This window comes from Gracilinanus agilis, chromosome 2, assembly GCF_016433145.1.
Source record: "Gracilinanus agilis isolate LMUSP501 chromosome 2, AgileGrace, whole genome shotgun sequence".
Taxonomy (NCBI): domain Eukaryota; kingdom Metazoa; phylum Chordata; class Mammalia; order Didelphimorphia; family Didelphidae; genus Gracilinanus; species Gracilinanus agilis.
The window spans coordinates 451096742-451112937 of NC_058131.1; the positions used below are offsets into that span (position 1 = coordinate 451096742).

At 33.9% G+C, this 16196-nt stretch overlaps 1 protein-coding gene across 2 annotated transcripts in view; it reads right to left on the minus strand.

Moving 5' to 3' along the window:
• SEC23A (SEC23 homolog A, COPII coat complex component) overlaps window positions 1–16196 on the minus strand; it is a 91185-nt gene that overhangs the window by 43060 nt on the left and 31929 nt on the right. For both annotated transcript variants that reach the window (XM_044664778.1, XM_044664777.1), the window contains exons 8-9: window positions 8286–8401; window positions 1699–1822 (exon numbers count right to left, since the gene is read on the minus strand). In XM_044664778.1, coding sequence (XP_044520713.1) covers window positions 1699–1822; window positions 8286–8401 — 240 coding nt within the window. The remainder of the gene's footprint in view (window positions 1–1698; window positions 1823–8285; window positions 8402–16196) is intronic.

The window sequence follows — 16196 nt, forward strand, 5'->3', positions numbered from 1 at the left end:
GTTGAAGGGGAAAGGAGGAGCATGAATCATGTAACCATGTTAAAAATGAATATTAATAAATGTAAAAAAAAAAAAAAAAGAATATACTTAGGATCCAACCATTCTGGATGGCAATTTGGAACTATGCTCAAAGGGCTATAAACGATTGCTTGCCCTTTGATCCAGCCATACCATTGTTGGGTTTGTACCCCAAAGAGATCATAGATAAACAGACTTGTACGAAAATATTTATAGCCGCACTTTTTGTGGTGGCAAAAAACTGGAAAACGAGGGTATGCCCTTCTATTGGAGAATGGCTGAACAAATTGTGGTATATGCTGGTGATGGAATACTATTGTGCTCAAAGGAATAATGAACTGGAGGAATTCCATGTGAACTGGAAAGACTTACAGGAATTGATGCAGAGTGAAAGGAGCAAAGCCAGAAGAACATTGTACACAGAAACCAATACACTATGGTAAAATAGAATGTAATGGACATAACAATTCTGAGGGACTTATGGATAAGAACACTACTCACATTCAGAGGAAGAACTACAGGAGAGGAAACACAGAAGAAAAGCAACTGCTTGAACACATGGTTGAGGCGGATATGATTGGGGATGTAGACTTGAAATTACCACACCAATGCAACTATCAACAATTTGGAAATAAGTCTTGATCGATGACACATGTTAAAACCAGTGGAAATGCGCATCGGCTATGGGAGGGGGTGGGGGAGGAGGTCGGGGGGGTGAGGGGGAAAGTAAGAACATAAATCATGTAACCATGATAACTTTTCTAAAAAATAAAAATTATTTTAAAAAAAGAATATACTTAAGAATTATTTTCTCAGCAAAACCTTCTTTAATCTTTTCCAAATAAAAGTGATTCCTCACTTTTTAAGTTTCACATCCCATTACTACTTATCAAATTCTAACTAGTATTTTAGATTTTTTTATGTGTCCTATTACTACAAGATTTTAGACTGCCTGATTGCAAGGGCTGTCTTTATATCTGTGGTGCCTAGCATGATCTTAAACTGCCATGAACACCCGTATAGTATAGGACTACAGAAATATTGCATCTTGAGTAGTTCAGGGCACCAAAATTTAGGAAGGACATGGAGAAACTAGAAAGAATATCCAACCAGGATGGTGAAGAGCATTGAGACCAGACTCATCTTCAAGAATCAGCAAGACTATTATGTGGAGGGGGCAGCTGGGTGGCTCAGTGGATTGAGAGTCAGGCCTAGAGACGGGAGGTCCTAGGTTCAAATCTGGCCTTAGACACTTCCTAGCTGTGTGACCCTGGGCAAGTCACTTGACCCCCATTGCCTACCCTTACCACTCTTCCACCAAGGAACTAATACACAGAAGTTAAGGGTTTAAAAAAATATAAAAAATAAAAAAATAAAAAAAGACTATTATGTGGAAAAGAAATTAGACTTGTTCATCATGGCCCCAGAAGGCAGAACTATAACAATGAGAAGAAGATACAAGAAGCAGATTTGGTCTAATGTAAAGAAAAACTTCCTAACACTTAGTCCTGTTTTAAATAATGGCAGACTTTTATTGACAGTTTCTAAAAATTCTTTAGGGATGTTCAACATTTAAAATTTTTTCAAATTATGTGCTTTAGATTATTCATAATATTTTAAAATAATACAATCAAATTCCTTTTTTGTAAACATATATTTTTCTTCAGTTTTCATTCTTACCTTTATTTCTAATGTGCCTCCAAAGCCCATTTTAAATTGCCCTTGCATATCTTTGGTAAAGACTCTCTGAAAGGTCTGCTTGAATAAGGATGTATTGAAAGAATCTCCCATTACCATGTATCCTCTGAATGAAAAAACCAAAAAAGCATTGTTAGAGGAACAACAAATGTCATAATTGAATGAGACCATAAAAATTTAAGATTTGTCTCAAAAACAAAAGATAATAAAATAAGATTAAATGTCTATTCAGACTTATATGCAATTAAAGCCATAGAGGACCTTAGATATTATCTAACCTAAAGGTTCTCTCTTTATAGATGAAGAAACTGAGATCCAGAGTCTCTTTATCCATTTCTAAAATAGGTATTTTAAAAGAATATGGTCACTAGACAATAAACAAATCAGTCAATAAACATTGATTAAGTGCCTTATATGTGCCAGGCACTATGTTAAGCTTAAATAAGGATTCTATAATGCATTAAGTAAGCTTCTGGAGAGTTCATCAAAGCAAAGGTAATAATCCTAAAAAAATTAGTTCTAGAACAAAATTTTCTCTTTAGAGATAATTTTCAATAAGTAGCTTACAAAAATGATTGCAGCTCAAATTTATATAGTGTTTTGATCTTTACAAAGGTCTTTCCTCAGAACCACACTGTGAAGTAGGCAGCACATAAATATCTGTACCCCAATAATAAAGATAAGGAAATTGAGGCTCAGAAAGATTAGGAGAGTTGTTCAACATCCCAGAGTTATTAAGTAATGGAGCAATGATTTGAACGCAGACTTCCCAACATCATATCCAGCATTCCACTGTATGTCAGCACATTGGCAGCATATGCAGTAATGAAATTTCTTTAATTTCATATTAGAGAACAGTATTATAATCTTAAAAAGGCAAAATATACTTTTCAAAATGAAACGCTATAACTCACCATTCCAGTCAATTCTTAAAAATCATATAACAAAGTCACAAAAACCTTATTCAAAGACTTTCCTCTATTCTTCAGTCTGCGAAATACCAATATAAGCATGTAAGTCTACACGATGTGGTTATAAAAGGTAACATCATAATCAAATTAGAGTAGCAGAGGAGAAAATACCTTTCAAAGTTATAGATAGGACAAGATAATAACCAAACAAAAGAGGGTAACACAGAAAATAAAATGAACGGTTATGATTACATAAAATTTTAAAGGCTTTATACAAACAAAATCAATAGTTAAAATTAGAAGGAAAATACCTAAATGTTTAAAGTTTTTCTGATAAAATACATGAGAACAAGAACCATTTCTTAATAGATATATGGTAAGAGACTACAAAGTAACTTTCAAAAGGAGTACAAGTTAGCAATACCCATATTAAAAAATGCTCTAAATTATTAATAATTAGAGAAATGCAAATTAAAGCATTCAAATGCATTCCATATATCAATTTTGTTGCCAAATCTTGTCATTTCTACCTTCACATCTTTATATAATTTTTTTCTTTCCCCTTTGCACAGCTATCAACCTATTTAAAGTCCTCATCACTCAGACTATTGAAATAGCCTTCTAACGAGTCTACCTCAAGGTGATTTTTCTAAAGTGTAAGTCTAACCATGTCACCATGCTCAGGGAACTGAAATGGCTCCCAGGAACAAATGACAAATCCTTTATTAGACATTTACAACTCTTCAAAACCTAGCCTTTTCCTACATTTCCAGTCTTCTTACACATCTTGATTTACTCTACTAACTCCTGCTTCCATGCCTTTGCATAAACTGTCCCCCATGCCTGGAATGCTCTGCCCCATTTTAGTTTCCCTGGCTTCCTTCAAGATTCTGCTCAAACCCATCCTTATGCAGAAGGCTTCTCCCAGTCCCACCAGCTATTAATGCCTTTACCCCTCAGATTATCTTTCATTTATCTCATATATATCTTTTATGCAACTAGTTATTTACATATTGTCTCCCCCATTCGCATGGGCAAGGTCAGGGACTATTTGCTGTTTTTATCTGTATTCCCAGTACTTAACCCATTGTATTGACACAAAATAGGTGCTTAATAATTATTTTTTAAATGAATTGACTGAATGAAGTTCCCATTCACTCCCATTAAAATTGGTAAAAACAACCAAAAAGGAAAATGATAGTTGGAAGAGCTGCAGAAAAATAGGCACACTAAAGCCCTTTTGGTAAAGGTGTGAATTGATAAAGACATTCTAGAAAGCTATTTGGATATACCCCAAAAGTCATTAAACTGCATATTCTTTGATCCCAAGATACCATGATTAAGCTTATAACTCCTAAGCTTATAACTCCAGAGATCAAAAAAAGAAGAAAGAGATCCACATGCACAAAAATATTTATATCAGCTCTTTTGTTATAAGGAAAGAACTGGAAATTAAGGGAGGTGAGGCAGGCATTAATTGGTGAATGAATGAATAAACTGTGGTAGAGAAATTCAATAGAATAATATTGCATTATGAGAAATAATGACAGGAACCATTTCAAAAAAACCTTCTAGGAAGCCTTTGTGAACTAATGCAGAGTGAAGTTAGCAAAATCAAGAACAATTTATACAATGTCATAAACTTTGTGGAAAAAAATAATCCTGAAAAAAACTTAAGAATTTTGGCCAATGCAACGGCTAACCACAATTCCCAAAGACAACTCTGATGACACACACTATTCCACTTCCTGACAAAGGGTGATGGACTCAAAGTGTCAGATTTTATACACAGGCACACATACATACATACACAATGTGGAAATTAATTTTACTTGAGTATATATGTTTTTGGTGTTGTGTTTTTTTTTAACCCTTACCTTCTGTCTTGGAATCAATACTGTGTATTGGCTCCAAGGCAGAAAAGCGGTAAGCGTAGGCAATGGGGGTCAGGTGACTTGCCTAGGGTCACACAGTGGGAAGTGTCTGAGACCAGATTTGAACCTAAGACCTCCTGTCTCTAGGCCTGGTTCTCAAATCCACTGAGCTACCCAGCTGCCCCCTATGTATTTGTTAAAAGGTGTTTTGTTTTGTTTTGTTTTGTTTTGTTTTGTTTTGTTTTGTTTTGTTTTGTTTTGTTTTGTTTTGTTTTGTTGGTGGGGCCAAGGGTAAAAGGGCTAGCAATAAGGTTGCCAAAAATGAAAAGTAAAAAAGATTCACTGAGGAGATATTTTTTAAATGCAGATTAAGAACAAAAAGCTAGAAGTAAACACAGAAAAACAGGAAAGTTTTGAAAGTTATATAATTAGCTTCCTCTATTCATCATTTTCTATAACACCACTAAAAGAAGTATGTGGAATAAATACAAATAAGTTTATAATGTCTAAGAGTTGGTTTTACTGACAGGAAACTATAGACCTAGTATCTCTGAAAGAGATAGAAAAAATTTCCCAAATAGAGACTAGATTCTTAATGAAAACAATTATCCATATCCAGTTTAGTTAACTCTTAGAAAAAAATAATGCTCTATGAAAAGCTATTTTAAAATAAATGCAGACACAAGAAACATGCATATGTTACAGCTAAAAATATGGCAGCAAAAGAAAAACATCTGGCAAGTCCAAGAATTTTTTTCTTTTAGTCATCTACTGTCATGACTAACCAGCTGAGTTAAGAAAAAATGCTGACCTTGACTGACATCAATAAATGAAACCTAGGTTTGAGATATCTGACAAAAAAAAAAAAAAGGTGGGCCAGTCATATAATGAGTTAAGGGATGGACAGCCCCCTGGTGAAAGGTAAGTATAATTGGAATATGACAAGTCTTATATTTTACATCAATAAACCAAGCTAAGCAGATATAGCTAAATATCAAAAGTAAAAATCAATACAGAATAAATAACTGAAATGACTGAATAACAACAAAGCACCTATTAATTTCATAATTTATAAAATGAGCTAGTTGTACTAGATGACCTTAAGGTACCTTCCAGTTATAAATTCTTTGAGACTACTACAAATAACTTCTATTTCCTAATAATTTTTTCAAACTGGGCCAATAACTCTTACATTAAATGTATATGGTAAAGGTAGATAAAGAATAGCTAAATTTTAAACCATATGAACATCTTAATTTTATTATTTATTCTAATTATAGCTATCCATAATAAGTCAAAACCTCTCTGAGGCTCAGTATTATCACCTGTAAAACAGGGCTAACAATACATATTACAATCAAATGGGATAAGTGTTTGAAGTACTTTATAAACTTTCAAGTTCCACATAAATGTCAGCAAATTATGCATAGCTGTGACAAAGGCAGATTGGGGAAGAAGATAATGTTAATAGCTAGGATTTATATAGGTCTTTAAGGTTTACAAAGTACTATAAATATGTTATCTCTCTTACTCCTCACAATAATGCAGGAAGGTGCTATTATTATCATCACCTTTTCACAGATGAGGAAACTAAAGATGAGAGAAATTAAGTCACTTGCCCAAGGTCACACAGCTACTAAGTGTTTGAGACAAGATTTTAACAGGACTTCCTGATTCCAAATGCAGCAGCCTATCACTCTGACTGCCTCTAGAGTGGGCTTTAGAGCAGGAAGCCATGAAGAATTGGGTTCAAGCCCAGTGTCTCTGGCAAGTGTGTAATTGGAAATTTTGTACTTTTGAACTACCCAAGAGCCCACTGACTTCCTATAGATTTACATGCTGACGTAGACAGGGGATAAATTCAGCAGATTTCTTTGTCTAGCTCTCTTTCCTTTCCATGAGGGCAGCTGTGAACACTGGACTTTTGAACAGGTAGATCCACTTGGGCACATGGTTTTATTTTGTTACTTTTTTATTCCTTTACTTCTAGTGATTATTAATAAATCTTAAAAACATATTTGAAGTTGTTATTATATATTAATTTTAACTTTTACACAAGATTGGCTGTGTGCACCTAAGCAAATCACTTAACTTTAAGTATCCAGACAACTCTCTTTAGACTATAAGTTGCAGATAAAGCGCCAACCTATACTGGTAAAAGTTTCCTATACAAATGAAATCACACGCCTAAGTCACTATCTCTATCCCTATGATAAAAACTATTTAGCTAAATGTTGTGAATAACAGAATGCTGGCTTTGTCAAGTCCCAGAATGTTGCAGAGGCCCCTAGACAAAACACATAATCACTCTAAAAAGTTTGGTCTAACAACTACATAGGAAAAACCAAATGAATAGGGAGTATCTTTTGAAAATTCACTATGAAATGTAGGTGGATAAACAATGCACAGAGCTTATCAACCAGTGTACATTAACTCTCAGCTAGACCACAAATAGTCAACAAGCTGGGCACAGAATTAACAAGGGAGAGATGAGCAAGTTGTACTGCCTTCAGGAGATCACAATATTCTGTAACTATAGTAAATTATGTAATATTTGTATGGGTACAAATCATGGAACCATACCATATCCCAAGAACTAACAAGAAGTATTACATAGGAATAATGGAGAAGCACACAATGGATGTGAATAGGCTCATAAAACATAACAAATAAATAAATATAAAGAAAAACAAAGGAAAGGATGCCACCAAAAATGTAGTTTTTAAAAATGTGAGGTGGTTACATGGCAAAAAGCAAGCAATAACTACTGTCAAGAAAAGTAAGGAAGCCCCCAAACATATTAATGGACTCCCTCCTCTTCATTCAAGACATGGATATGAATCACACAAAATAGGTAGAATACAATGGGTTTTGATCCACAATACTAGAGGGAAAATCCATGTCAATGAAACACAAATTCATATAAGCATTTGATTATAAGCTGCCAACAATAAACAACTATCCAAAAAGCATAAAATTTTAACTAGAAGAAACCTGAGTAATCAACATGAATGATAAGGAAATTATGGCCCAGAGTGCTTGAAAGTGAACTGTCCAACTTCAGCTAATTGTAACAAATACTGGTAGCTGGATAGGGCTACTTGGGTTTGGAGTCACATATAATGTGGGCCAAATTTTGAGAGAGTATTTCTCTGAATTAAGAAAATAATTATGCTTAGTAAAACAACAAGTAAATAACTCAAGACATTACTTTTATGGGGATAATTTGTTTAGCCAATGCTTGTTTTTTATTTTTAAACATTTATATTTTTATTAGTCTTTAATAATATGAAATGTTATAATTTTATTGTGCTTAATTGTTTCTATGTCTAGGTTAGATATTCACAGCTACTTATTTAGTTATCACTATCCAAAAACTAAAACCCACTTAAGGCTGATAACTGAAAAATCTGAGGACTGAGATCTAAGATAAGAAAGATCTGAAAGGGGGCAGCTGGGTAGCTCAGTGGACTGGGAGTCAGGCCTAGAGATGGGAGGTCCTAGGTTCAAATCCGGCCTCAGACACTTCCCAGCTGTGTGACCCTGGGCAAGTCACTTGACCCCCCCATTGCCCACCCTTACCACTCTTCTGCCTTGGAGCCAATATACAGATGTTAAGGGTTTAAAAAAAAACATAAAAAAAAAAGATCTGAAAACTCAAACCTAATAAATGGCAGAAAGATCATATTGAGTTTTTCCCCAAAAGAGTTCTTTAATTTGTTCTTATAGCTTGAAATAGAGTATTTCAAGACTCTACAGGGGATCTTAAATTCTAGATACATACCCAGTGAGGTTAGGACAGCATTTCATCTCCAAAAGACCAGTCTGATCCAATGCACATGCATAAATATCAATAACATGACCAGTTGTTGCAGCTCGATTGGCCAATGCTTCAAAATGCTAAAGACAAAATTTTTTAAAATTAAATCAAAACAGAATATACATTTTATACTCATGTGTGTTTATATTCATAACCAGATCAAAATGTGGGTAGTGAGACATGAAAGAAAAGTACTCGATTTGGAGTCAACAAACCTGGGTTCAAAAAATATGTCTGTCACTTGGGCCCCTTGTGACCTAGAACAAATTGCTTAAGTTCTCTGGGTCCTAACTTTGCCAGATGTAAAATGAGAAGGCTGGCCTACAAGGCTCCTAGCTTCAAATATATAATCCTATGAAAATTCTGGCAGATTGTCAAGGTTTCATGTTTTGCAAATGATAAAGTTTTTGCCTTCACAAATGTCTTATAAAATGGCAGAGTAAATTCTTTAACTCCAATTTACTTTTCACAGCTAACTTCCCTTGATGAGATCTGTATATTGAAACAAAAATAACACTGAACAAATGCCCTAAATTTGTTTCCTCATCCATAAAATGAGCCTGAACTAGATCTGTGAGATTCATTTTGGCTTAAAGATTCTAAGCCCTAACTAAAAAAAATTCAGGGACTGACACAAATCTATAGAGAAGCACACTTTGGACAGAGTGCCAGGGCTGGAATCAGAAAGATTCATCTTCATGAGTTCAAATCTAGCCTCAGATACTTACTAGCTGTCTAAGTTTTCTCATATGTAAAATGAGCTGGAAAAGAAATGGTCAACTACTGCAGTGTCTTTGCCAAGAAAATTCCAAATGGGATCAGGAAAAGTTGAACATGACTGAAAAAATACTGAACAACAAAGGGAAGCAAAAGAGCTGGCATTTTAAGGCAGAGCAGAAAGCAAACAAGACCATGTCTGCATAATTAGTCCAATTTACCTGCAGCAAAGTAGAAACAAGAATAACTGGATATTCTAAAAATCAGAAGAGCTGATGAAAAACATAAAAGTTATCAAAAGTTATCAAAAACAAAGGGGACAAATGTAGTACAGGTTAGGTTCTAGAGAGGAGCAAGCAGGTTAAACAGGCTCAGAATGAAGCAAAGTCAGAGGCAAATGAAAGTGATGAAGTTCTACAGATACAGGAGTCTTTTAAAAACTTCCTGTCCATCCACTCTTTCTAAAGGGGCTTATCTCCCAGTCAGTCTCTGTAGTTATAGGAATGAAAAAATAATTTTTCGTAGGTTTATTACTTTCAAATATACTCAAAAGGCAAAGTGAAATTGCAAGATGAGCTAAAAACAGCCTCTTCTGGTTTAAAAAATATAGTATTTTCCACCCATTTCTATGTGTTTCCATTAGGAGAAATTGCTTAAGAATTTTATTAGTAACCAAAGAACATTGCTATTAACACAGATTAAGAAAAACATCCTTTTTATGTTACAGAAATACAAAAGTTAAGCACTCAAAAGAATTTGATAAATTTAAAATATCAGATTAGTAACATTAATATATACCAGTATCAAATGCAAAAAGTATAAAGATTTTGAATTTCTGATTCCTTATAAGCATATACATTTTATAGACATTATGTTAAATTAAATATTAATTTTCCTCTCTACATTCTGCTATTACAACACTAGCAAAACTATTCCTTCTCCTTCCAGTTAAAATTATCATCAAATTTAAAAGCAAGACATCTAATGCCAGTGCCCTGAGAATTTGAATGTTATTAAATTTGGATATCATGGTTATGTGAAAGGTCAAAGAAAAGGCCTACTCTCCAGCAAAAATCTAAAAATAGTACAAGATCAAATAATAATCAAGAAATCCCAAGAGAGCTGAAGTAAGCACCTTCCTCCTGCCAAATACTACACAAAAAGACAAGCAGAAGCCTTCAGGGTCCCTCAATCAGGGAAACCATAGGAGCTCATGTAAATAAGCCAAAAGCCTGCCGAGCACTTAGACCACAGACTCTCCAAAGACACCCGAAACCTGCAGTGCTCTGTGCCCAAGGGTCTGATAGTCCAGTGAGTGGACCCAGTTGCCTAAGAAACCCAGAACAACCTGACCAAGGTAAAAGAACTCTTACAGACCCCTAGGGACTGGAAAGCTTCCATTTATATTTAATAGGTTTATTTTTTCTAAATTAGGAATATGTTGTCATTGTTTCTCTCTTTTAAGTCAGTACCTTGTACCCACAACTAGTTTTATTTAATCTACTTTAAGACATATATATTCCCACAGGCTCTCTTCCCATCTAACTTCAACCTAACTTTTTCCATCTTCCTACTCTCCCTACATTTATCAAGCCATTCCCAAGTTTTAGAATTTTGCTTAACTTACTGATTTCTTGCTATTTCTTTTCTTTATTTAGTTATCTAATTTTTCCCCACACTTTTCCCCTTTTTTCCCTTCTTTTTCCATTCTCAGGTGATTAATTCAAAATTTCTCTTCATCTCCCTTTCAACTTTTTATTTGGTAGGTTTTTTCTTTTTCTATACCTCTTTCTAATAAGGATTTCTTTACTTTGTTCCCTTTAATGATTTTTCTTCCCGATTCTGAACTTCTATTTTATTTTTTGAATCACCACCCATATTTTCATTTACACCTCTTTGTGTTCCTCATGGAATTAAAGGTTCTAAAATACTAAGTGTAATCTCCTTCTTACAATTTGTTATTATCTTTATAGATCTTGCCCTTAACTCTTTAACTCTGTTCTATTTCCTTTAGAAATATCAATTCAGGGAGCAGCTGGGTAACTCAGTGGATTGAGAGCCTGGCCTCAGACACTTCCTAGCTATGTGACCCTGGGCAAGTCACTCACGCCCAATTGCCTAGCCCTTACCACTTTTCTGCCTTAGAATCAATACATAGTTCTAAGGCAGAAGGTAACGGTTTAAAAAAGAATTATCAATTCAGGAGGGAAGAAATGAAGATAGAAGCACTGCCTAATGGTAGACATTCCTCTATGTCACTGATTCCAGTTTTACCTCCTGCCCTCACCATGATCATTTCCCTAACAGTCATGCCTTTTCCTGCCTGGATTTATGCCCTCTCTAACTTCTCAATGCCAGATAATCCTAGAACTCTGATTTCTCTTCTTGAGAGTCAAAATGTTGTCCAGGGAAACATAAAACTCTTAAGTGGTGAAATGTATCAAATTTATATTTGTATCAAATACAGAATTTGTATGAAAATCTGTATTGAAATTCTGTTCTCTGAATCAAATCCTGGCAAATAAGGCCCACTGTTGAGGTTCCCATCTCCCATTGCAGAATGAAGTGTTCTTTAATACGACCCCTGCTCTACCATCTCAACAATCCTTATGTAGCCCTTTTTCTTGCTGAGATTACATTAGTTAGCTTTCCTTTTTTATTTTATTATGAACTTGATTAGCATGTGCATATGCAAAGCCCTTCATAACCTGGCCTATTCCTCCCTCATCAGTCTTGTTGGTCATTTAACTTGTTATCTTGTAGTTAGCACACATAACTATGAATGTGAGTAGGATGAACTTGCATGAAGCAGAAGAGGAAAACAGAATGGTCTGGAAAGCAGATCCAACAATACATTGTTTACAAGAAGCTTATTTGAGATACCAAGATTCAGTAAATTGTATTATGAGTCAAGAAAATTCCAAGAAGCAGGAGCAGCAATCATGATCTCACACAAGGCAATAGTAAAAATAGACATGCTTAAAATAGAAGCAGAGAAATATATGTTTAATAAAAAGTAATGAAATCAATAGATAAGATTGCATCAATACTTAATATATGCAGCAAATGATAGTATATAAGTACTTAAAGAGGAAGTTAACCAAATTATAGAGAAAAATAGTAAAATTGTATAATACTTAAGGACCTCGAAATAAATATCCCTTTTTGGAATTATGCAAATTTAAGAAAAAAAGATTAATAGCAAAGAACTAGAGTATAACTTTAGATAAGATAAACCTCTGGCAATTATTGCACTGGAACAGAAAGAAAAATAGATACTTCTCAGTTGTAGATGACACCTTTACAAAACTGACCATGTGCTACAGAATAAAAACCTCATAAACCAATGCAAAACAAAGAAGCCTCAAGAATACCAACAACCTTTACTGACCATGACACACACAAAAAAAATTATAATAATGGAAACTAATCCTACTGTATAGTTGGAAAATCTTGAACCCCTAAAAACCACATTGCCCAGGGTTCCTTTCTGCATTGCCTAGAAAGCTTTTCCTTTTGTCTATGTTTGCATGGTCACATTTTGTTTAAGTTCTGAAGCTTCACCTCATTCTTCCTCTTTTGCTCTTGAGAGCAGGCTGGTTAATACCTTTTTAGTTAATTTTTTATTAATAAAACTTTATAAAAATATAATATTTAGTTACTGGATATTAATTTTTAAATCCACATTTTGGCAACCTGAAGGGACAGAATTCTAAAAAAAAAATCTTTTTAAGTTTTTGGAAAAAAAATAGCATAGATAAGTTTTGCAAGGGGCCTGCTTCTACCATTTGCTGGCTCCAGACCCACCCACCTGTCTCCTGCTGCTGCTGCCACTTCTCGAATTCATCTGTGTAAGCCAGTGTTCCTCATTGCTCCTTGCCCAGCCTGTTGCCCTGCTACAGATTCAGCCTCCAACAGCTCCCAACCAGACCCACACACCATTCAAAGCCATTTTTTTTTCCAAGAGGGTGACGTATAAAAATCTTTCCACTTCAATCCCTTCCCCCACCCCACGTGGGTTTTCCAGCCTGCACTAGCCATTTTTTAAACCAAAGTCTTAAGCTGAACCTGGGCTCCTGGCTGAGAGAGAGTTGTAACTTGGGAATTTTTTTTTCCACAAGAAGGGGACTCCTCTGCCTTTACTTTTGAGGGCAGAGACTAAATCAATACAAAGTTTTGGAAATAAGCCTGCTTTTCTCTTCTCTCTCCTGCCTCAAAACACCAGGGGTAGCCAGTTCTCTCATATACAAACACCCTATTTTTCTCCCTCTAAAAATTTTGCTTCTTTTTGTTTACTCTGTAAACAAACTCCATTCCCTGTCTTTTTGAGACAAAATGCTATTGCAAAGCATGCTTGAATCTCTGTAGTTTGAATTCCTTCAGCTCACTAGTACAATTTGAATCTGCTTAATTCTTTTCCTGGGAGTTTTTGTGCTGATTGAATACCTTGCAGTTGAGAGCTTGACTGAACTTAAAATTCAGGGGAGAAATTCATCTCCTCACACCCCTTTGGCATCATCCCATAAGGGGGTCATCCACACTATCCTCAGTGCTTGTATCAGGAAGTCCAGCGCTCTGATAAAAGGCATGGGAATGGATAAATATATGGGAGAGGAGAAAGAACTTTAAAAGAGATCTCGAAGTTTATTGCTTTCTAATCATTTTTCATCTTTTCCCCTCAAGATAGTGAACAAGTCTATTGGAATTGGTAAAAAGGGTTTTGACTGCACTGCCTGTACCTTATTATTTGCTTATATTATTGTATTTGCTGCTTTCTTTAAGGTTTAAAAAAATTTTAAATTTATCTGTATTAATCTAATTAATATCTATTCTGTTATGATTCTTTATCTATACTGTTTCCCTATGATTTTACTGAACAACATATCATTGTAAAAAACCCATAAGTCTTATGTATCCTGGATTTGTCATCTCAACTATAGAGGTCACATGTTGCTTATATAGCCTTTTCTTCCTTTTTGCCTTTGTTAACCGTAACATATATAACTACGAATGGACTCTATCAAAACTGGTTATAGCCTGTATAAAACTTTGGAGAATCTGATGACTTAAGAATTTAAATTGTAATTGTAAGGAGTCTTGAGAAAAGACTTCAGATATCTAGTAGTTTCTGAGTGGAAAAAGATAGATAGATAGATAGATAGATAGATAGATAGATAGATAGATAGATAGATAGATAGATAGATAGATAATAAAGAATGTTGTATTAAACAAAAATAAGTTCCTACCAAAACTTTTTATATATAAAGCAGGAAGTCAAAAAGAGCTCCTGCATGCATGATATTTTAACTCTTAAGTTTAATTTACTTCCACCAGAACAATCTAGATTTCTTGCTGATGTTCTAGACCCCAAAAAGATTTTCCTAAGTAGTACAGAAGTTTGTTTTTGCCAAAGTTGAAAGAATTGTTACATCTGTATAACTTGTGACAAATATTCATCAGTTCATAGCTTTTTAAACATCATACAGCAAATGGCTATATATAAACTCATGAGAATTCTATATAAAAATGGATTTGTTTGCTATTGTCAATAATTGGACTATTGTGAATTTGGGGGATTTTGGTACTTTCTTTGAATGTGCATTATCTACTTTATTACTGTTTTTATAAATCTGCTATTTTGTAAAAACCATTTGCAGTAGCACAGTGGTTCAATGGCCAAGTTTAAAAAGGAAATGGATCTCATTTTTTGGTGAGGAATCTTTGTATTCTACCTCTCCTTAGCTGAGACAGACAGTGTGTCACTGATTCTAAACTATATATTTTTTATTTTTAATTTTTTTTTATTTTTTTCCTTGTATTTTCAATATAATATTTGAGTACATTGAAGTACATATAACATTAATTTTTTTTATTTTGCAGTAATATAAGTTTAAAATACATTTGTTCTAATATTAATGCATACCCAAAAAAACTTTAAACTATAGAAATAATGCCACTGATAGTTTAAAAATAATTATAAGACTTAGCTTAATGATTCTGTCTAATTCCAGAAAAAAGAAACTTAAAAAGAGCCCCACTACACTGTGCTAAGGAAGCAAATAAGGTTCTATCTCAATCTCAGATTAGCAAAGATTATGAAAAGGAGAAATGATGTTATTGGAGGGGTACAGGAAAACAGGCACACTGGTTTTCTGTTAATGGAGTTATGAAGTTGTCTGGCCAATCTGGAAAACAATTTGCTGTTATAGCTCAAAAAATAAATAAACTTTACATAACTCTTTAACTCAGTTATATTAGTATTAAACATTCCAAAAAGATCAAAGACAAATGTAAAGCACCCATATGTACAAAAATACTAGTAGCACTTTTTGTTATGGCAAAGAACTTGATATTAAAAGGATGCCCATCAATTAGAGAATGGATAAACTTATCATGGTACATGAATATAATAAAATATTGCCACACCATAAGAAATGGCTAAAGGGATGAATTCAAAGGAATTGGAGAACTTCCACGAAATAAAGAGAAAGAGAAAAGTAATATAATTTACAACACTGTAAAGAAAAATAACTTTTAAAGACTTAACAACTCTTATCATTACAATGACCAATGTAGACACAAGACCAATGTTAAAGCATGCTATCCACTTCCTAAAATAGAGGTAATAGACTCAAGGTACAGAATAAGACAATTTATTGTCAAACACCAGTTTGGGTCTGTTTTGCTTGAGAGTAATTATTTGTTATAAAAAAGTATTTTGTTTGTATGTTTCTTAAATTGAGGGAGGAAAGGGTGATACAAAAAAAAAATGAGGGGAAAAAAGTAGTATTACTGAAATAGTTTTTTAAATGCATAGAAAAGAAAGAAGTTCAGAGACAGACTAAAGTCAGACTGCTTTGAAACTAATGTGTTGAATTTATTATACTTTTTAAGAAATACAAATTTGGTTTGATATACAATCATTTTTCATGGAAAATTATGTTTATTGGTGTTTCTTAAGTTGGGAAAAGCAAAAGAACAATTCGTTTTTCAACTGGAATACCACAACAATGCAAGAAATTTTGTTAAATTTTCTAATCTCAAAAATCTGAAACAAAAAATTATATCTAAGTTACAAAAACACAGAACCAGAGAATCTTACTTTTAAGAGATCATGTAGCCATGTAGTCCAATCTGTATTTTAACAAGAATACAAGA